The sequence below is a fragment of the Stenella coeruleoalba genome (genome assembly GCF_951394435.1).
Source record: "Stenella coeruleoalba genome assembly, chromosome: 15".
NCBI lineage: Eukaryota > Metazoa > Chordata > Mammalia > Artiodactyla > Delphinidae > Stenella > Stenella coeruleoalba.
The window spans coordinates 37,384,408-37,408,006 of record NC_137161.1 but is presented as its reverse complement, the minus strand read 5'-3'; the positions used below and the strand labels follow the sequence as shown (position 1 = coordinate 37,408,006).

The 23,599-nt window shown below is 39.1% G+C and overlaps 1 protein-coding gene across 1 annotated transcript in view; it reads right to left on the bottom strand.

Annotated features, from left to right (window-relative positions):
* The window catches only part of SLX4IP (SLX4 interacting protein), a 181,650-nt gene extending 158,053 nt beyond the window's left edge, over positions 1-23,597 (bottom strand). Inside the window, 2 exon segments of the mRNA XM_079946416.1 lie at positions 5,215-5,270; positions 23,460-23,597. Of these exon segments, the coding sequence (XP_079802542.1) occupies positions 5,215-5,241 (27 nt within the window). The 5' untranslated portion in view covers positions 5,242-5,270; positions 23,460-23,597.
* Between the last annotated feature and the right edge of the window lie 2 nt (positions 23,598-23,599).

Genomic DNA, 23,599 nt, shown 5'->3' with positions numbered 1-23,599 from the left:
TTCTATTCAACAGAAAGAACAATCATAAATTTGTATATATGTGCTAATATAGCCTTAAGATATACAAAGCCAAGATCAATAAAAGGACAAATACACAAATCTAAAACCATAGTTGGAGATTTTAACACGCCTCTCTCAACTGATCAAACAAGTGGACAAAATATGAGCAAACACAAAGCAGATTTTTTACAACAGAATCAACAAACCTGACTTGAGTCGGATACACAGTTCAATGCACCTGACAAGCAACACTTTTTTCAAGTGTTTATAGAACATTAACCAAAATATCAATAGAGGAATTACGCTAAACAAAATGATTATGCTAATAACAAAATGATTATTAGAAAATTTCCAAAAACTTAGAAACTATACAATATACATCTGAATAAGCCATAAACAAAAATGAAACACAATGAAAATTAGAAAATATTTTGATTTGAATGGAAGCAAAATTCCCACTTTAACAGCATCTCTATCAAAACAAGAGGATACAAGTCAAGTAGGTACTTAGAGAGAAATTCATAGCTTTAAGTGCATATACTAGAAAAGAAGAACGGTTCCAAAATCAATGATTTAACCTTCCCCCTTAAGAAGCTGAAAAAAGGACAAATTTGCTCAAAGAATGTAGAAGGAAGGAAATAATAAAGAAATCAATAAAATAGAAAACAAGTATGCTACAGGAAAATAAAATGAAACCTGAATTTGGTTCTCTGAAAAGACTACTAAAAATAACAAATCCCTATCAGCACTAATCAATATCATTCCTTTGGAAAGGCAAATCAAAACCACAATGAGATATCACCTCACACCTGTTAGAATAGCTATTATGAAAAAGACAAGAGATAAATACTGGTGAGACTGTAGAGAAAAGGGAACTCTGGTGCATGGTTGGTGGGAATGTAAATTGGTGCAGCCACTATAGAAAACATTATGGAGGTTAATCAAAAATTTTAAAGTAGAACTGCCACATGATCCAGCAATCCCACTTCTGGGTATATATCTGAAGGATATGAAATCACTATCTTGAAGAGATATCTGCACTCCGTGTTCACTGCAGCATTATTCACAATAGCCAAGACATGGAAACAACCTAAGTGTCTACTGACAGATGAATGAATAAAGAAAATATGGTATACACATGCAATGGAATATTATTCAGCCATAAAAAGGAAATTCTGCCATTTGCAGCAACACAGATAGACCTTGAGGACATTATACTAAGTGTAGTAACTCAGACAGAGAAAGACAAATAAATACTGTATGATTTCACTTATATGTGGAATCTTAAAACATCAAATTCATAGAAACAGAGTAGAATGGTAGTTGCCAGGGGCTGAGGGATGGGGTAAATGGGGTGATGTTGGTTGAAGGGTACAAACTTTTAGTTATGAGTAAGTTTCAGGGATGTAATGTACAGCATGGTGACTAGAGTTAGCAACACTGTACTGTATACTTGAGAGTAAAGCTCTAATGTTTTCACCATGACAACAACAAAATGGTAATTATGTGAAGTGAAGGACGTGTTAACTAAAATTACTGTGGTAAACATTTTGCAATTTATACATTTATCAAATCAACATATTGTACACCTTAGACTTACACAATGTTATATGTCAATGATATTTCAATCAAGCTGGAAAAAATATAATCACCCATTTGGAAGGTTCAAGCCTAGTTGTCAGAATATTTGGAAGCCAAGATAGCTGAGAGATGGCATCCTAATGCCTAAAAAGGGTAGGAGAGAGAGAGGAGTTGGGAATAAACTCATTCCAGTTAAGTCCGGAGTTGTGAAGAACTTCAACTTTCAGTTCTTTGTATCAGCTTAGCACATAAGACAAAGCTTGACACAGAAATAAGTACTCAATTTGTAGATATCCTCATATAATATTCTTTGGGTTTGTATGGGTAAGTTTGTCCACAATCTCTTGGAACAGGAGCTATTCAAGAGAGCTTTTCCTTCATCCTCTTGAGAAACTGTGGGTTTCATGAAAATGCAAAAAAAATCTCTGCTCGCTGACCAAGGGAAGCAGCATGGAAGCCTGCCATCCACCCAGGGCTTTGGCAGGGGCGGGGGGTGGGGAGCAGGGGAGGGAGAACAGCAAGGAAAATACTGGAAAATACTAAAAACACTAAGCTTGTGCCATACTCAGTTGTGGGTTGCAAAGTCAGACTACCCACAAGGTGGTGGAATCCCAAGCCCTGAAATGAATATAAACCTGGTCCAAAACCACCAAAATGCCAATGGCTCCAGCAGAAGTAAACTTGAAACCGCTCCACTGCTCTGCAGGGCTGAGCTCATAGGTCTCTCCACCCGTGTATTTCACACTTAGTAAATAACAGTGGAAATAACAGAACAATCTAAAAGAGGCTATAAAATAAACTACTTTAAGATTATGAAGGAGATAAAAGAAGGATATGGAAACATATTGAAAAAAGGGGCAAGTATATATATAAAAAAAGAACTGGTAGAATTTGAATTAAAATAAAACAAACATAAATTCTCAAATGAAAAATACAGTCACTAAAAATAAACAAAGAATAGAATAAATACAGATTAAAAAGGAGAATAAATACTGATGACAAGCTTTTAGTAAACTGGAAGAGATCTGATAAAAAGCACTCTGAATGCAACATACAGACATAAAGAGAAGAGAAAAAGGAAACGGAAAATGGCCAAGCAGAGTTCATCAGAGCGGGCACGCGGTGACTGCAGCAAGAGCAGGTGTGCATGTCCCCTGTTGCCCATGACACCCTAGGGCAGTGCACAGCAATCTGGCTGGGCGGGATGTCAGACCTTCAGAATGGGATCCCACTGCTTGGGTTGTGGGCCTTTTAAACTGCATGATTAGGAAAGCACTTGTTCCTTGCCTGTGTGATCAGACAGAAGCAGGGACACCAACACAACATGATGTGTAGAATCTTCCATATAATGTGTCAGAACTCTGACTATCCCTAACCTGCTGGCTTGACACCCATGGTTGGGGTCACTCCCCCACCTGGCATGACCTGGGAGTTAGGTACCAAGTCTTGCTGGTGCAGCTGTGAGATCAGGCAATCTCGTAGCAGAATTTACCACATCAGTATGTATGTCTTGGAAATCAATTGACCCAGCTCTGGCATAATTAGGGGCCTAGGGTCTAAGCTTTGCGGCTGACGAGGATTGTCTATCCGAATGGACCACAGCCAGTTTGGGCGAAGCTTTGCTAGAGGCCCAGTCCTTTTCTGAGCAGACAGCCTGCAGGCGCTCAGTCCTGGATGAGTTAACATCACCCTCTAGCACATAATAAACAGTTACGTGGAACTATTCAACAAACTTCGTATAAGAGTTCCAGAAGAAGAGATCAGAGAGAACAGAGAGGAGCAGTACTTGAAGAGAAAAAGGTCGAAATTTTCCAAAATTGATGAAAGACTTGACTCTTCCAAATGAAGATGTACATTGCATCCCAAGCCAGATAAATAAAAAGATTTATTTATATAAATAAAAAGATTTATATAAAAAGATTTATCTTGTATCTCAAGATTTCACAGTGAAACTATAGAATATCAAAGACACAAAATCTTAAGAGCAACCAAAGAGAACCAAGATATCTTGATAAGCAAGATAACAAAGAAAGAAATCACGATGGGCTGACAGTAGACTTCTTTGCTGACTAGTCTCCACAGATGCACCCCAGATTCTCCCCCTCCCTGTAAGCACAAGCTGCTTCTCCCACGGAGAGTTGCAGCTTCCCTGGAGCTGACCCTCTGAGTGCTCTGACCAACAGAATGCAGAGGAAACGCACGTGGGATTCTGAGCTCAGGCCTTCAAGGCACGGACAAATTACACTTTTTTCTTCTCGCAACTTTTGCTCTGGGACACCATCCCTCAAAACTCAGCCACCAAGCCAGGAGAGGAGCCCAAGCCACACAGAGTAGCCACCTGAATGAGAACTGAGGACAACAATTAACAGCCCCAGGTGAGATTCCAAGCACAGCCAGGATCAATGGCCAGCCACATGCGCGGCCAGCTTTGATGTGCAGGCTGAACTCAGTCCCCAGATGACTGCAGCCCCAGCCAACATCAAGAGGAGAAACCGCCCAACTGATACCAGGCGACCTACAGAATCCTGAGAGAGAATAAAATGGCTTCTGTTTTAAGTCACTACGTTTTAAGGTGGTTTTAAAGCATCAACTGATAATTAAAACATTTCTCAGTTGCAATAAGAGATTTCAAAAGACAATGGAAAAATACCTTTAAAGTGCTGAGAGGAACTGATGTGCAACCTAAAATTCTAAAACAAACTTTACTTTCTAGAGGAAAACCAAAAGACATTTTTAGACAGACAGATTGTGAAAATTCACCACTTATAATCTCTCACAGAGAGGAATACTACATATAGAATATACAGATACTAGAAATAACTGTGAATAATGAAATTTATAAATATGTTGTAAATCTAAAGCACTGACTTGGTAAAGATAAGATACGACTACAACACTAAACAGTATCTGATCTGGTTAACCACTATGATTTCTCTGTTTCGGTGTTTTGAATTTCTGCTTAATTAAACACTAGCACAGGGAAAATGCCCTAAAGAACAGGCATATGTGAAGCATCCTTCATACAATGGTTCCTCTCGAGACTGGATCTGCAGCTAGTTGGATGCAGGACTCTTGGATGCAGAACCTGGAGGGTCGACTGTACTCACTACCAATTCTTCCCCTCTCCTTCCCCACCACCCCTCACAGGTGACCCTCCCGTTCCTCCACAACTGAGAAGGTCTGGGACCCAGCCATCAAGGGATAGAGAAGAGATGCTTACAAGAGAAAAGCAAAAGAGGGCAGCCAGGCAGGAGAACTCGCTCCTGGCATTCACCCAGGCGCAGCATTTGCTGCCTGCTTCTTTACTTTTACATGCTTTGTCATAATCAAAAATGACGCCATGGACATACAATGTGAATAATACTTTCTAACATTAAGGACCAAGTTATGTCCCAAAGGCATCTTACAAAAGACTTTAAGCAAGAAACTCCCATGACCATATGAACTATTCATTTTCTCCCCCATCTCATTCTTAACATGCAAATTTTCAATCACCTACTTCAAATTTTCAGTAGTGTCCCAAATCTGAAGAGTAGAAGGAAAGTTCAGGGCTACTGTTTTCAATTAACACAGGACTCAGTTATATTAGAAAGTGATTAATCATTTTAAAGAAAGCTATTAAGCATTACTTACCTTAACAGCAAATTTCTTTGACGCCATGGCTTACTGATTCCAGAGTAATTACAGACCTTTAACAGAAGAAAAAAGAAAGTTAAAAAGTAGGTATATCAAAATTTCTTTCGATTTGTATATTATATAAGAGAAAGGTTGGCTGAATAATCAAATATCAACAGGTATTCTTACAAGATGAATGTTCACTTATAACTGGTCTTAACAAAAATATTATATTGAATTAACAGTTTACGAACTGCCCACAAAGAAAAGCACAGGCCCAGATGTATTCTACCAAATGTTTAAAGAACAATTAATACCAATCTTTCACAGACTCTTTAAAAGAAGCATAAGAAAAACTCAAATCATTCTAAGAGGCCAGTTACATCCTGATACCAATACCAAACAGAAACATCGCAAGAAAGGAAAACTACACACTAGTATTCAACAAAATACTACAAACCAAAGCTAGCAACATATAAAAAGGATTATACACCATGACATTAGATTTATCTCAGGAATATAAGATTGGTTTAACATCTGAAAATCAGTATAATACACTATATTAATAGAATAAAAGAGAAAACACATGATTATCTCAAATTTAGAAAAAAATTGACAAAATTCAACACTTTTTTTAATTAAAAAAAAAAAAAAATCCAACACACTAGGAATAGAAGGAAGCATCCTCAACCTGATAAAGAGCATCTGTGAAGAACCCACAGCTAGGGAATTCCCTGGCAGTTCAGTGGTAAGGACTCGGCACTTTCACTGCCAAGGGCCTGGGTTCAATCCCTGGTCGGGGAACTAAGATCCCACAAGCCGCACAGCGCAGCCAAAAAAAACCAAAATAAAATCCACTAAGAAAAACCCACAGCTAAAACCATACTAAATGGTGAACGACTGAATGCCTCCTCCTCAAAGAGGGAAAAACAGAGATATCTGCTCTGTCACTTCCACACAGCACTGTATGTGCTGCACTGAGGTGCTAGCCAGGGCAATTAGGCAAGAAAAAGAAATAAATGGCATCCAGATTGGGAAGGAAGCGATAAAACTGTCCCTATCACAAATAACATGTTCTTATATGCAGAAAATCCTGAAGAGTTAAAAAAAAAAAAAAAAAAACTAATAGAATTACAAAGTATACGAAGTAAGGTTGTAAGATGTAAATATATTAAAAAGTCAATTATATTTCTACATTCTGGCAATGAGTAATCCTGAAATGAATTTAAGAAAACAATTCTGTTTACAAGAACATCAGAAAGAATACTTAGGAAATTTTTTTTTTAAAAACCCCACAAGATTTATACACCAAAAACCATACATTATTATTGAAAGAAATTAAAAACTTAAGTAAATGGACAGTTATCCCATATTCATGGATTAAATTAACACTTAATTTTGTTAGGATAGCCATACTCCCCAAATTGATCTATAACACAATCTCTATCAAAACCCCAGCTGACTTTATAGAAATTGACAATCTTATCCTAAAATGCATATGAAAATACATCTATAGTAGCCGCAATAAGCTTGAAAAAGGAGAACAAAATTGAAGAATTCATACTTCCCCATTTGAACACTTACTACAAAGTTAGAGTAATCAAGACAGTGTGGTACTGGCATAAAAGACAGACACATAGATCAATGGCATAAAACTGAGAGTCCCAAAACAGACCCTTACAGTTATGTTCAATTGATTTTTAACCAATGTGCTGTGACAACTTAATTGGGAAACAGTCCTTTCTACAAATGGTGCTGTTACAACTGGGTATCCACACTCAAAAGAATAAAGCTAGAACACTACATCACATTATATACAAAAATTAACTCAAAATGGATCAAAGACCTAAATGTAAGAGCTAAAACTATAAACTCTTAGAAGAAACCATAGGCATAAATTTTTGTGACCTTGCATAAGGCAATAATTTCTTAGACACGATACCAAAGGCACAAGTCACAAAAGAAAAAATTGGTAAATCAGATTTCATCAAAATTTAAAACTTCAGTGCTTTAAAGGACACTATCAAGAACCTGAAAGACAACCCACAGAATGGGAGAAAATATCTGCAAATCATACAACAAATAAGGGACTCATGTCCAGAAAACATAAAGAACACCTTAAAACAACAATAAAAAGATGAATAACCCAATTTAAAAATGAACAAAGGATTTGAATAGACATTTCTCCAAAGAAGACATACAAATGGCTAATAAGCACATAAAGAGATGCTCAAAATTACTAGTCATCAAGGAAATACAAATCAAAACCACAATGATATACCACTTTACACCCACTAGGATGGCAAAATACAAAAGACAAACAATAACAAGTGTTGGCAAAGATATGGATAGATGAGAACTCTCATACATGGTTGGTGAGAATATAAAATGTTGCAGCCACTTTGGAAAACAGTGTAGCAGCTCTTCAAAAAGGTAAACACAGAGTTGCCATATGATTCAGCATTTCCACTCCTAGGTATGTACCCAAGGAAAATAAAAACATATGTTCACACAAACATTTATACAGGAATCTTCATAGCAGCATTATACATAATAACCAAAAAAGTGGAGACAACCCAAATGTCCATCAAATGATGAATGGGTAAACAAAATGTGATATTTGAGATTTTTCTTGTTTCCTGAGGTAAGCTTGTATCACTATATACTTAACAAAATGTGATATATACACACAATGGAATACTATTTGGCAATAAAAAGGAATCAAGTTCTTCTACTCCCTTTTACTGAGCTCCACCAGGCAACTGCCCTCTCCCACCTTGCAGAGCCTAGAGAACTATGTTCTGGAGAGGGTAAAACAGAGGATCTCTGGTCTGGAGAACACCAGGCAGCATAAAGTGGGGGGTACCCTACTGAAAAAGAGAGAAATTAAGGGGCATCCCACATGCCCCCTGTGATGGTTAATTTTATGTGTTGACTTGTCTGGGCTAAGGGATGCCCAGATAATTAGTAAACATTATTTCAGGTGCGTTTGTGAGGATGCTTCTGGAAGAGATTAGCATTTGAATTCGTGAACTGAGTAAAGCAGATGGCCCTCCCCAATATGGGTGAGCATCATTCAATCCACTGAGGGCCAAAATAGAACAAAAAGGTAGAGGAAGGGTGAATCCAAGATCTCTCTGATTTGGGACATCCATCTTCTTTCCTGCCCTTGGACACTGGCACTCCTGGACTTGGACTGAATCACACCACTGGTTTTTCTGAGTCTCCAGCTTGCAAACAGTATATCATGGGACTTCAAGGCCTCCAAAATCTCATGAGCCAACTCTTTTCATAAATACACATATATATATACATATACGTGTGTGTGTGTGTGTGTGTATCTTCTATCGTTTCTGTTTCTCTGGAGAAGCTTGACTAACACACCCCTCTATCCTGCCTTAGTCTCCAAATAGGAGACTGAAACCTCCTCATGCAGGGAACTGGATCTAAAAGTACTGACATCAGGGGTTCCCCAGGCAAACAGCCAAGACAGATGGCTCTAAAGTGAAGGCCACACCCACAAGCCCCACATCTGTGTGCAGAACTAACTCCCATCTCTTTAGTGTTCCACTCTCAAATACACTTAAGCAATCAGGAATCACCTAGCATGTAAGGAAAGACTCTATCATGAAAGGAAACAAAACAAACAGAAAAAAAACTACTTGGCTGAAACCTAGACTATGCAAGGAGAAAGAAATATTTTTAAAGAAACTATCACTAATATCAGTGGGATAGGAGATACTACATCTATAAGGCAATAATTTTTTTAAAAAAAGAAACTTGTAGAAAACAACAAATTAAAGCTATGATAGCTAAAATTAAAAAACTAAATAGAAGGTCCAGAGGATCATATTGAGTAAGTCATCCAGAAACTTCAGCAAAAATAAAGAGGATGACAAATAAGAGAGAATAAATTAAAAATTAAAGGACCAGTATAGGAGAACCAACATGTAAAAATCAGGATAGAAGCAGATCCATATAAGGGTGTATATCACAGTAACATTTCAGGCACTGATGACAAAAAGAATCGGTAGTAAGAGAATATCTGGCTCCAAACTACCCAAAACAACTCTGGAATCTAAAAGGCAATGGAAAAACAGCCTAAAAAGCCTGAAGAAAATTATTTTCAAACACCAAATGCATTTAAACACGAGGCAGGGGTAAAAGCATTTTTAGGCATGCAAGGTCTTTAAAAATGTATGTCCTGTGCATTCTTTCTCAGGAAGCTACTAAAGATGTGCTTCACCAAAAGGAGGAAATTGACCCAAAAAAATGGAAGATATAGGAAAAAGGAAGGCTGAGATAGGCAAAAGGCAAAGGAAACCCCAGGATCTGGTGAAAGCAGATCCCTGCATGAGACTCATGGGCTAGACAAGCAGAGTACCATCAGTCCAGGACAGAGCCGGTTGTGAGGCTCCAGGAGAGGCCTCTTCAGGAAGTGCCTACATGCATGCAGATGAATTTTAGACAACCAGTGCAGAATATGAGATTGAATTAGGACAGCTGCGCGGAAAGCTAAGCAACTGAATAATACAAGGCAATTACTGATTCCAGGATAAACAAAAATTATGCAGAAAATAAAAATTAAAAAGTATTTCATAGACAGCTCAGCATTTATAGTCATGATAACAAACACTAAATATTGACCTAAACAATATTGTGTTTTCAACAATATTAAGAGGATGGGAAATGTGTGTGTATGTATGTAGTAGGGACAAAGGGGTTAAAGGGAGCTCCCTTTAATGCTAACTGAATGTTTTAGAAGCAAAGCCTAAAACCAATAATAACAACAACAACAACCTACACAACCACAACTAATAAAAAAGCAGAAATATAGCAAGAAATTTAGTGATAAGGACCCAATTCTTTTTTTTTTTTAATTGTAGTTGATTTACAATGTTGTGTTAATTTCTGCGGGACAGCAAAGTGATTCAGTTATACATATATATACATTCTTTTTCATATCCTTTTCCATTATGGTTCATCACAGGGTATTGAACATAGTTCCCTGTGCTATATAGTAGGACCTTTTTATTTATCCATTCTATATGTAATAGTTTGCATATGCTAACCCCAAATTCCCCCTCCATCCCTTCCCCACCTCCCACCTCCCTTTGGCAACCACAAGTCTGTTCTCCATTGATAAGGACCCAATTCTTAAGTGCTAAACTCTGCTCCAACCTGAAGAGCAAGCTGGAGAGAGCTGCTGTTGAGGAAGGAATAGGATGGGAAGGATGCCATAACTCTCAAGCCTCGTGCGTGGAACTATCTGCCGTTTAGATCATGCGTACGGACACTTTTAGAGCAGCACGGTCCAACAGAAATACAATGCAAAGCACATATGTAATTTTAAAATTTCTAGTAGCTGCATCTAATAAAAAGGTAAACAGAAACAGGTGAAATTAATTTTACTAATATGTCTAATATTTAACTAATATTTAACTAATATGTCTAATATTTAACTAATATTTAACTAATATTTAACCCAATAAATCCATCATGTTATCATTTCAGCATGCAATCAATATAAAAATATTTACACTCTTGGTGTTTTACCTAAGTTTTCAAGTCAGGTATGTATTTTATGTTTCTAGCACCTCAATTTGGACTGGCCACATGCCAAGTGCTCAACAGTCACTTGCAGTTAGTGGCAACCGTAACGGACAGTGCAGTTTAAGGGATTTTCGTTTTATTATAAGAAAAGCACTTATTATACAAACAGCTCATGCAGCTCAATATCAAAAAAACAAACAACCCAAACAAAAAATGGGCAGAAGACCTAAACAGACATTTCTCCAAAGAAGACATACAGATGGCCAACAGGCACATGAAAAGATGCTCAACATCGCTAATTACTAGAGAAATGCAAATCAAAACTACAATGAGGTACCACCTCACACCGGTCAGAATGGCCATCATTAAAAAGTCTACAAGTAACAAAGCTGGAGAGGGTGTGGAAAGAAGGGAACCCTCCTACTCTACTGGTGGGAATGTAAATCAGTGCAGCCACTATGGAAAACAGTATGGAGGCTCCTCAAAAATTTAAAAATAGAACTACCATATGATCCAGCAATCCCACTTCTGGGTATATATCTGGACTATAATTCAAAAAGACACATGCACCTCTATGTTCACAGCAGCACTATTTACTATAGCCAAGACACGGAAGCAACCTAAATGTCCACTGACAGATGAATGATTAAAGAAGATGTGGTATATATATATATATATATATATCACTTATATATGGAATCTAAAATATGACACAAATGAACTTATCTACAAAACAGAAACAGACTCACAGACATAGAGAACAGACCTGTGGTTGCCAAGCAGGAGAGAGTAGAGGAGGAATGGATTGGGAGTTTGGGATTAGCAGATGCAAACTGGTATACATAGAATGGAGAAACAACAAGATCCTACCGTATAGCACAGAGAACTATATTAAATATCCTGTAATAAACCATAATGGAAAAGAAAAAAAAGAAAAGCACTTATTTCTGAACCCCAGATTCCTTATTTATAAAACAGGGACAGTAACACCTAACTCAAAATTATTCAAAGGACTAAGCATGTGAAAACCTTCAGTATCATCATTTATAAAAAGTAGGCCCTGGATGAGTGTTAAGAGTTATTATTACTTAGTCAAAGACGATTTTTTAAAGAAATTTGATAACCTTTGATTCTATTTTTCTAATAGACAAAAATATCTTTATCCAAACCCTGTCATTTTAATTTAATTTTAATTTATTCATCTCTATTCTCTTAACAATGTAATGCACATGATTTAGAACTTTTTTTTTTTTTTTTTTTTTGGAATGCGGGCCTCTCACTGCTGTGGCCTCTCCCATTGCGGAGCACAGGCTCCGGACGCGCAGGCTCAGCGGCCATGGCTCACGGGCCCAGCCGCTCCGCGGCATGTGGGATCTTCCCGGACCGGGGCACGAACCCGTGTCCCCTGCATCGGCAGGCGCACTCTCAACCACTGCGCCACCAGGGAAGCCCTAGAACATTTTTAATGATGTTCATCTTAGCAGGCCCATTTAGACAGAGGTGTAAATGGAATAAACAAGTTTCTAGAAAGTCAAGAACGTGTACTTGAAAACAACATTCATAAAGTTTGTTCTGAAAACTTTAGCTAGATCTTAAAAATTATATTATTTGAACCTGATAAACAGTCGGTCCCCTTAAATATATTAAATCAGGCTTGACTAACTCTGCTAAGAATTAGAGAGTCCCTCTCTGGGGACACTTAGAGGGTACTAAGTGGTTCAGGTAGATAGAAAAACAGGGGAGAGAGTTTTCCAGCAAGTACCCAACCAAAGCTGAAGCATGTGTGATCTAATTATTTTTAATCATACACTGGTCTTCTCATATGTCCTTCCTTTCCCAAAGGACAGGCGGACCACACAGAAGGCTGTGGTGAGGCTTTAGGACCATATCTGCTGTTAGATAGATTATGAGCCATATTACAGTGAAGGTTATATTTTCAACTCACAGTAAGGTTGCAGTTGACTCTTTGTTTGTTTGTTTGTTTTTGGTACGCGGGCCTCTCACCGCTGTGGCCTCTCCCGCCGCGGAGCACAGGCTCCGGACGCGCAGGCCCAGCGGCCATGGCTCACGGGCCCAACCGCTCCGTGGCATGTGGGATCTTCCCGGACCAGGGCACGAACCCATGTCCCCTGCATCGGCAGGCAGACTCTCAACCACTGCGTCACCAGGGAAGCCCCAGTTGACTCTTCTAAAATGCTCATTTTTTTTCTTTAATCAGTAAAGCAAGAGCAGCTGCATTTCGTTTTATTTTGTTTTTATAAATTTATTTATTTTATTTTTGGCTGCATTGGGTCTTCGTTGCTGCGCACGGGCTTCCTCTAGTTGCGGCAAGTGAGGGCTACTCTTCATTGAGGTGCACGGGCTTCTCATTGCAGTGGCTTCTCTTGTTGTGGAGCACGGGCTCTAGGCACGCGGGCTTCAGTAGTTGTGGCGCACAGGCTTAGTTGCTCCGTGGCATGTGGGATCTTCCTGGACCAGGGCTTGAACCCGTGTCCCCTGCATTGGCAGGCGGATTCTTAACCACTGCAGGGAAGTCCCTGCATTTTGTTTTTAAGGACTGGATTCTTCAAAAAGTATCATCAAAGCCCAGTCTCAAAAATATGATCTGTAAGAATCTAGAACTAAATAGCATATTTTTAGATGAAATAAAATGGTCTCTAGTGTAAAATAGGCTGCATGAAAAAAGGAACTGTAAACCATTTTTAATACCATGTGGCATTCTGCCTCTCAATGTAAAATTTTTTCACTTGTTCCTACAGTGTTTGCAGTCTCAAAAAAGTAACAGTTTTATGATAAAAGACACCCTACAGACCATCTATTCCCAGGCCTGAGATCTATTTCCCTAACAAGAACTTGGGGGACCAGGCCAGGGTCTCACAGCTGAAGGCCAAGGGCAGGAGAAGAGTCAGGTCAGCTCTCTGAAGGCAAACCAGCACCATCTGTCTCCTGTACAACTGCTAAGGTCAAACGCTAACTGGGCTGTCAAGGTAGGTGTGCCCTCCCTCCCAGAGCCCCTGGCCAAGTCACATGTTCCTAACATAGGGCATGACTTCGAATAAAGCTAAGTGAGTGGTGGGTCTCTCCTGCTAATCAAAGAAAGAAAGAGAGGAAAAGACAGAGACAGAAAGGCTGGGAGGGGGGAGGAAGGAAAAGAGGGAGGGAGGGGCTCCACAGCTAAGGTAAATGGTTGGAATTCATTTAATTCGCTATTATGCTATGTGACATGGCACACTTCTTCATAAATAAAAAATAAAGCCTACCGAGATAAAGCCCATAACACATCTGGACAGCAGTTGCATAGACCTTGAGCCTGCATACTTGCTAAAGTCATATTAGATAAAGAAGGCATACTTCCTTGGCTTCATTACAGCACTGGGCACAGGTGCTGGAAATGAACTACACGACGAACTGAAATCTGAAATGAACCAAACCTATTTGCTAATTTCCAAATATGGTAAAAGCAGGCTTACCCATCCTGGAAGGAGCAAGTTATCAAAGGTGACCAGCCCTCAGAGCACTGCTTAACAATAGAAGGTGATCAAGAAAGTCTGTTGGATGAAGAAATATTCCAGATAACAGGAACTGAGACTATTTTATTTCGGCTGTTTATAGGGAAATTTTCCAAAAAATGTACTGAATCTTTCCCAACTTTCATAAAAAATACCACATAATGAATATTCCTTTGATATTCCAGATGAAAATTTTCACCTGTCGTCACAATGGGCGATATATATGTTAATGCCCTGCTGAGCTGTGCCTACACAGAGCTGCTCACGGTGGAGCCAGGGAGGCCTCTGCCTGTTTGCCATGGCTTTCCATGAGCTGTCAGAGGGCCTGCCTCCCAAGGCTCCCTTTCCCCTCTGGGTTCTTCAACTTAATCCAGTGACCCCAGAAACCTCGGGGACCAGTTTGTCAGGGTGGTGGGACATTTTCCAAGTCCCTCCACGGACTTGCATGGACTTTGGTGTGAAGGCTTCAAGCCCTCTGTCTTAGGTAATAAAATGGCTGTTACCTTTACTTCAGGATTAGGTTTTCTACAGTGGACCATGACTTCTGGACTTGAGCCTCAGCATTTAATTCTTTCTGCCTCAGTAGAACAATGCTGTTGGACAGGCTGACCTCTACGGTCTCTTCCATTTCTAAACCTCTGTGATCCAAAATCCAACAGCTGTTCCAGGAACAAATAATGCCAGTGTACAAATGATTCCGGAGAAGAGCGTGAGAGGGAGCCCCCTCCCACCACACAACTCATTTTATGAAGCCCTGAGAGCGAAACCAGACAAGGGCAGATTAAGAAAAGGAAATCAGGGCTTCCCTGGTGGCGCAGTGGTTGAGAGTCCGCCTGCCGATGCAGGGGACACGGGGTCGTGCCCTGGTCTGGGAAGATCCCACATGCCGCGGAGTGGCTGGGCCCGTGAGCCATGGCCGCTGAGCCTGCGCGTCTGGAGCCTGTTGCTCTGCAACGGGAGAGGCCACAACAGTGAGAGGCCCGTGTACCGCAAAAACAAAAACAAAAAAAAGGAAGGGAAATCACAGCCAATTCTATACCTGAACAGAGAAGCGAGACTCCAGAACCAAGTGAGGTGTCTCTGAAGAGTGAAAGGTTGGTTTAATACTAGAAAAATTACCATACTTAAAAACTGAAGTAGAATAAAAGCACGTGATCATTTTAATGAAAATAGAAAAAAATAAAGAAAAACATTAGAAATCTAAGAATAGAAATTTCTTAACGTGAAAAAAGCATCTACCAAAAAATGTAGCAAACGTGCTTACTGATGAATCTTAAAAGCAATTTCTTTGAAACAAGCAGAAAATGTAGATTTCTGAAAATATCATTTAAACTAGCATTCCACAAATATAAAATACCTAGGAATGAACTTAGTAAGGCATGTGCCAGACCCTGCCACATTGATCTTCAAACTTAATGCAATCCCAGTCACAATCTTGAACAGGGAATCTGAGGAAGTGCAAAAAGGACTAAGATACATGAGAGAGAGAAAAAAAGAAGACAGGAAAACAAAGGAGGGAGTTTGTATTACCAGTTCTAGCAGAACTACCACCATGCTATAGTAAATCAAATAATGTGCTGGCAAAGGGGTAAACAAACAGGCCAAAGAAACAGACTTCACAGATCAGAAACAAACCCACAGGTTCATGCAAATGAATGATGGGAGAAGCACTGCAGATCGGTGGGAAATAAAGAAGACTATTCATTCAATAAATTGTGGTCCAACAACTGTTTATCTATTTGGAAAAAAATAAAACTGGACAGATACTTCACACAACACCTAAAAATCAATTACAGATGAGCTAAAAGCTCAAATGTATAAAGCAACCATACTCCAGTAAAAATTAATTAAAAAAATAAAATTTATACTTGAAATAAAATTAGAATCTTTTAGAAAATGTTTTCATGAACTCAGAGGAAGGAAGGAGTTCTTAAACTAGACACAAAAATTACAATACGTAAAGAAAAAGAATGGTAGATTTGACCATATTAATATTAAAACTTCTCTGCAGACTGGAATAAAATATTTGTGATCCACACATCCAGTAAATGTCTTATAAACTAGAACATATAAAGAACTCTCAAAACTCAATGGTAAAATATAAAACAATCCAGTCGAAAAGTGGGCAAAAAACATGAACAGGTGTCTCACCAAAGAGCAGAAACAGATAGTAAATAAGCATGTGAAAAGATATTCAAATCATTTCATACTGTATGCAAATGTCGAACAATTATGAAACTAACCTGAAACTAACATAACATTGTATACCAACTATATTTCAATTAAAATAAGATATTCAATATCATTAGCCAACAGGGAAATACAAAATAAACCACAATGACACAACGCTACATACTTACCAGAATGGCTAAAAAAAAATAGGGATAATACCAAATGTTGGTGAGGATGCAGAGGACATGCTCTGCAATAAGAGAAGCCACCACAATGAGAAGCCCACGCACCACAACAAAGAGTAGCCCCTGCTCACCGCAACTAAAGAAAGCTCACGTGCAGCAACGAAGACCCAACCCAGCCATAAATAAATAAATTTATTTATTAAAAAAAAAACATCACAAAGAAATGGGGGTGGGGTATGCGGCAGAGTCACAAACTAGAATATATTTGCAAGACGTATAACAAGCAAAAGATGAGTAGTCAAAATAAAACAATCCAATAGAAAAATGGGCAAAGGAGGTGCCCAGAGCTAGGCTCCCCTGTCTCTCCCCTGTCTCCCAGCCAAGTCTCCACAGGTCTGGCAAGGCGGTGGGGGTGGAGGTGGGAGTCTCCTGATCCCTTGTATTATCTCTGCCTTGACAACCACCCTGGGGAGGTGAGGGCCATGTCCTTCACTATCCTTTTATAAAACCTGAGAAAGCTAAAGTCTAAATACAGAAAGACCATTTGCCAGGGAATCTGGGGACAGCACACACTGCTCTCTTCTCTCAGTGCCTGTTGTCTGGGACAGCACAGATGACAGTCACAGATGGTCCTGTCTGCCTCTCACAGGAAGAAAAAATCATGACTTGCTGATGCCAGGAAGTCCCAGATCCCAAAGAGCTGGTTATCCTGAAGGTTCCCCGCAACCAGAGCCTCTTCAAGTACCTGCTGTCTCCATCCCTGCAGCTCTCCATCCCCCGAACCATCACTAGAGGTATCTGAGCAGGTGTCCCCTCTTCAAAGCTCTTCACCAAGGTCTCCCACAGCACCACACCTGCCCACACCTCCACCTCTCAGCTCAGGCACCTTCACAGCTTCAAGGCCTCCACACGGCCAACGCCAGCACGTGCCCTTGAACATGCAGTGTTCTTACACCCCCTCTCCTCTCACACCTAAGTCTGGTCCTCAGCCTCTCTCTCACCTCAGTCTGACGGTAAGCTTCCTGAGGACAGGATCCATTCTCATTCTCTCTGATACCTGGAGCACGGCACAGGTATCCATCAAGTTTGCTAACTTGAGTCTGTTGATGTTACTTAAATCAGTGGCTACGGACTGTGTTATTATTTTTTTAGATTTATACCTAATAATCTAATGCATCTTTACTGTCTCCAAATCCCAAATTCCACATTAAGCCCTCTAAAAAGGAGGTCAAAGCACTCTGGTCCTATTTCAATACATAAATAACACTTAAGTTACACATACCATGCAGCCAAAGTTGAGAGACCTTATATGCATATAAACGTAAACAGAAGATGGAAGCGTTTTACATTGAATAGGCAACAGACACATGGTTGAAGGCCATAAATGTGAGGTTTTCAGTGCTTTTTGTTTTTGTCTTTAAAATACTGACATCCTAACATTCATTTGAATGGAAAAGATATTATTAGCCTCTGTATTAATTAAGTTTTACCCTGGAAACATCTTCAGGTTTTTCTGGACTTGTTTTCTGATCATTAAAAGATAGATGTGCACACACACATTTAGAAAGCAAACACGCACCTTAAAAAATTACTTTCCTAGGCTCTTAGAGTTACGTTCAGGACGGAACAGCAAGCTCAGTGCCTGGCGTTTAAAGCATAAATGTTAAAAAGTCTTCCTATCAGAGCTACCAATTTGAGTCTACATTCAGTGGAATTTTTACTTTATACCCTGTTTTTAAGACGTTCAGGACAATCTCCAAAAAGATCAAGTTTCCAAATATCTAAAAGCATATAATTTACATAAGCATACTGAGAAGCTGAAGTATGTAGGTCTTACAAATAACATCTCATCCTATATCCTGCATTCTTGAGCCCACTTTCTGACCTGAAAACAGGCATTCTTTCACAAAGAGGAGACGTTGATAGCGTCTGACCCCACCAAAAATAAGTGTGCACGTGTGTCTTTACTGAAGAGGAAAGATCCTAAAATCCTTAAGAAAATTAATTTTGGGAGGGAATGGAAGTAGATTAAACAATATCACATGATTGTCCTGTCATTTAAATACAAAGCAGAGATAAACTCTAATAAAGAAAGTCAGTGACCTTCTAGATTATTCTGTGGGAAAATCCAAGGCACTCTGAAATTCACATTTGTCTTCCTTCTAGCATTGCTGGTCTGTGTCACAAGCCAAAGCAACTACTCCAGATTAAAAAGATCAGAAATTAACTTTAGGCTCCTAATCTTCAGATTTCAATTTTTATCAAGAAAATTATTATACTTCCTTCTATCGTCTTAAAAAACTTTCATTACCTATGGGAGCAGAAACAACAAAGGCCCTAGAACTTTTGAAGGAAAAACTGTAATTCAAGAACGAGAAATCATTTCATAACCTGCTGCCCCTACTCCCCCAATCTAATTTTATCACACACATGCAAAAGGACAGTATCAAGGAAGGAATCACAAACTTTAACAAAATACCAAGGAAAAATGACAAATGAGCAAAGTTGTTGCTGGCAACAACTTAGATAAAATTTGAAAAGGTAACTGCAGTGTTAAAAAAAAAAAAAGAATCATCTTTTCCTATTATTCATATGGTAACTTTGAATGCCAAAATGGGCTCAAAAACAAAAAGATTAAGTCCACAGAACAGTCCTACCTTTTAGTCACTCTATATCCTTAACCTGGTCAGTTGACCCAAGATCTGGGCCTCCCATTCCTGCTGGGCCCACAGAAAATCCCCACCTGGCCCTGTGTGGGATGCTTCACTAATAAACAACATCTAATTTTTATTTAATACTTTGTCAGAAACAGACATAGGCACTGACCCATGAGGCAGTCATGGTCTCAGGTTCTAGTAAAACAGACATGCATTCAAAGCCTACCTTTTCATGTGACTTCAGACAGCGTACTCAGCACCTCTAAATGTCAGGTTCCCTTATGTATGAAATGGACTAATCACTAATCATCAGAGAAACGAAAATCAAAACCACAGCAAGATGTCATCTCACACTTGTCAGAATGGCTATCATCAAAAAGACAAGTGTTGGTGAGGATGTGGGGAAGAGGGAGTCCTCGTGCACTGTAGATGGGAGTGTAAACTGGTGCAGCCATTGTGGAAAGCAGTATGGAGGTTCCTCAAAAAATTAAAAGTACAACTATCATATGATCCAGCAATTCCACTTCTGGGTATTTATCTGAAGAAAAGGAAAACACTAACTTGAAAAGGTATCTGCACCTCCATGTTCACTGCAGCATTAATTACAATAACCAAGACAGGGAAACATCCTAAGTGTCCATGATAGATGAATGGGTAAAGAAAATGTGGTGTGTGTGTACACACATACACATACACACACACACACACACACACACACACAATGGAATATTATTCAGTAATGAAAAAAGAAGGAAACCCTGCCATTTGCGACAACATGAATGGGCATTAAGACAGAGAAAGACAAATACTATATGATCTCACTTATATGTGAAATCTAAAACAAAACAAAACAAAACACCAAACTCAAATGCAGAGAACATACTGGTGGTTGTTAGGGGGTAGGGGGTGGTGAAATGGGTGAAGGGAGTCAAAAGGTATAAACTTCCAGTTATGAAATAAATAAGTCCTGGGAATGTAATGTACTGTATGGTGACCACTAACAATAATATACAGTATTGTATACAGATGACCCTTGAACAACATGGGTTTGAACTGTGAGAGTCCACTTCACTTGGATTTTTTTCCCAATAAATACATACTACAGTATTACAGATCCACAGTTGGTTGAATCCAAGGATGTGGAACCTCAGATATGGGAAGGGGAGGGTGCACTGTAAAGTTATATGCAGATTTTCAACGGCACAAAGGGTCGGCACTCCTAATGCCCAAGTTGTCTAACTATATATACATATATCCAACGATTATGTTGTACATCTGAAACTAATATAATGTTATATATAAATTATATCTCAATAAAAAAGAGATGCAATCCACTAAAAACTCAATGCATGTGTTCTGCATCTTTAAGAAGCTATTACATGTTTCATTCAGAAAACATGAATTCATAAACTCTACAATGGCAAAGACAAAGTCCCAAACAAACACGTTTTACCACTGGCACCTCTTGCTTTCTCTGTATGTGGAAGACCTGGCCACCAAACGATTAGACTTTTTTTTCCAATGTGAAAACGAGCACCATGAAAATAAAAACCACCCAAATGCCCTTCAGTTGGCAAATGTGCAAACAAATTAGTCTATCCATGCAATGGAATACTACTCAGCAACTACAAACGAATGAACCACTGACACCTACAACAACGAAGATGGCTCTCCATTCTGACGAGTGAAAGAATCCAGACACTACCCCACCCCCCAAGATAGCACATACTCTAAGATTCCATTTAGATAAAGTCCTAGGAAATGCAAACTTATCTAGAGTGACAGAAAACAGGTGGTTGCCTGGAAGAAAGAGGCCAGAGGGATTACAAAAGGGCAAGAGGAAATTTCTGGGCGTGATGGGTATGTTCATTATCTTGACTGGCGTGTTGGTTTCATGGCTGTATACACGTAAAACACACCAAATTATACACTTTAAACATGTGCAATTTACTGTATGACAACCATACCTCAATAAAGCTGTTTGAAAAAGGGAAAAAGACCATTTAAAAGAAAAACTAACACATCTTCCTGGCTTGGTATATTGTCTTTAAACCACCCTCTTTTTCAAACAGGTATATGTCCTGAAAAGTCATGAAACTACAATACCTTTCCCCTTAAGTGATCTGCATGCATGAACAAAACCTTAATAATCCAAAGACTTAAATATAACAATAGCTAATTAATATTTACATAGCTGTGACTATGTGCCAGGCACTATTTTAAGCACTTTTCTTACATTAACTTATCTGACCCTCATACCAGCACTATTTTAGAGATGAGGAAACTGAGGCACAGAAGGGTTAAGTAATCAGCTCAAGGTCACACAGCTGGTAGTTGGAGGAACTAGGATTTGAACCCAGAGAGTCTGGCTCTAGAGTTCTTTTCTGTACCCACTGTGCTTACTGGCATATACAATATAAGAAACAGTATAGGAAAATCAAAAGCAATGAATATTGCACTTGCAAAATACTTTTCTTCCTCACATTTACAGAATATAAATATCCACTATATTTTGTAGCATACACAAGACTAAATAAAACACAACAGGACCTTCATTCTTCTTTTCCCAATTAATAGATGGAGGACAGAGAGACAGAAAAGCTGGACAACTTGCTTAGGACACAGAATAAATGGCAAGTTGATTGGCTGGTCAAACCAACTAGGAAGTTGGTTTACCACATTCCCAGTCCAACTCTCTTCACTGTCTTCAAATTCCTAATTATTTTAAGTAAATCTGTAAAGGATAAAAACCGAACATACAGCAACGTGGAAAATGTAAAAGTCATTTGCTATTTCTCAAATACCTTACTAGTTCCTGAATTCCAGCCACAGGATCACAACCTCTGACTGATACTGGCCTGGAGTCTTTTTTTAAAGCGCCCCACATGATTTTCATGAGCAGCCAAAGTTGAGAAACCCCAAGACATATTAGATTTAGAGTTCTCATTTTAAAAAGACAGATGAAAGCAAGAGGCCAAAGCAGCTTTGGTAAACTACGGCCCAAAGTTTTCCAAGTTGATATTGAACTACTGAATACCTGTAGGATTTTGAGTTCAACTTTAAATAAATTAAAAATATGCACAAAGTACATGAGATATTATCACAGCAAAAGTTACATTAACAATACACGGGACTGACATTCTCAATCTTTTAGAATGCTAAATTGGCATCTTGACATCAAGCTGATGGATAAAAGCACAGAAAAAACGTGCCGTATGTCCACTGCATTTAAAGCATGGAATAAACTGACCATATATTGTTTCAGAAGCACAAGTTGAAAAGAGTCTTTGTCTTTAGTCCATGCAGGAATCAATGGTCTCTGAACTTAAGGTGCACTTTGTAGGGAAGATTCTGACTCAGTGGGCCTGGGGATGGAGTCAGAATGTGTTTCTAACAAGCTGCCAGGTGATGCGGATGCGGCTGATAGATAGACCACACCTGGAGCAACAAGGCCTTAAGTAACTTGAATATTGGCTGTAAAATAAGGCAGTTGGCCTACAAATGTAGTTATATCTAGGATCCAAGAAATAACTGTCATTACGACTTATTCCTAGTCCGGGGGAAAATAAAAGGAGGAGGGGAATAGAGGAAGGAGCAAGCGAATACTTGTTATTTGTTTGTATAGCGTAGCAGGACTAAGAACCATAGAATACTGTTACTTGCCCCGACCCAGTAGCTGTCAAGGTGACAGAATGTAAGCCCCATGAGATAAAGGGGTTTTATTTTAATTTACACAAAATCATCACGGCCTAGTACACACTAGGTACTCAACAAATGTATTGAATAAATGAATGAATAAGTATATACAAACGCAATCTATATTTATGTCACAACCCAAAAAATGTCTGGGAAGGGGAATCTATCAGTACATATGGGTGTTTAATACAAATACCTGGCCCACTCACTGTACTCCATTTTGTCCCCCCCCCAAAAAAAAGACTTTTCCAAACCAACACTTCCACTGTCAAGCCCAGGCTTCCCGCACCCTTATGTTTTGTTTTGTTTTAACATTTATTTATTTAATTACCCTTATGTTTAAAACAATGGAGAGAGGTGGAAGCACAGGGAGAAGGATTCAGAAAAGGTTCACTAATCAAAGGAAAAAAACAGAGTGGGAGAGGAGATGGGCGAACAGTTTAGTTCAAGGGAAGGAATATCTTAGGCTGTCAGCATTTTCAAGTTCTTACCTATGATGGTGAGAGGGTTTGGGTTCGGGCTTTTATTTGTTTTGTTACTGTCCAGAGTAACTGGTGAAGTAGTACCTGGCTGTGCGGCAGGCTCTCAAGCCAACCTTTAGAAGCTTGGGAATTCGCGTTTCCTGCTTACT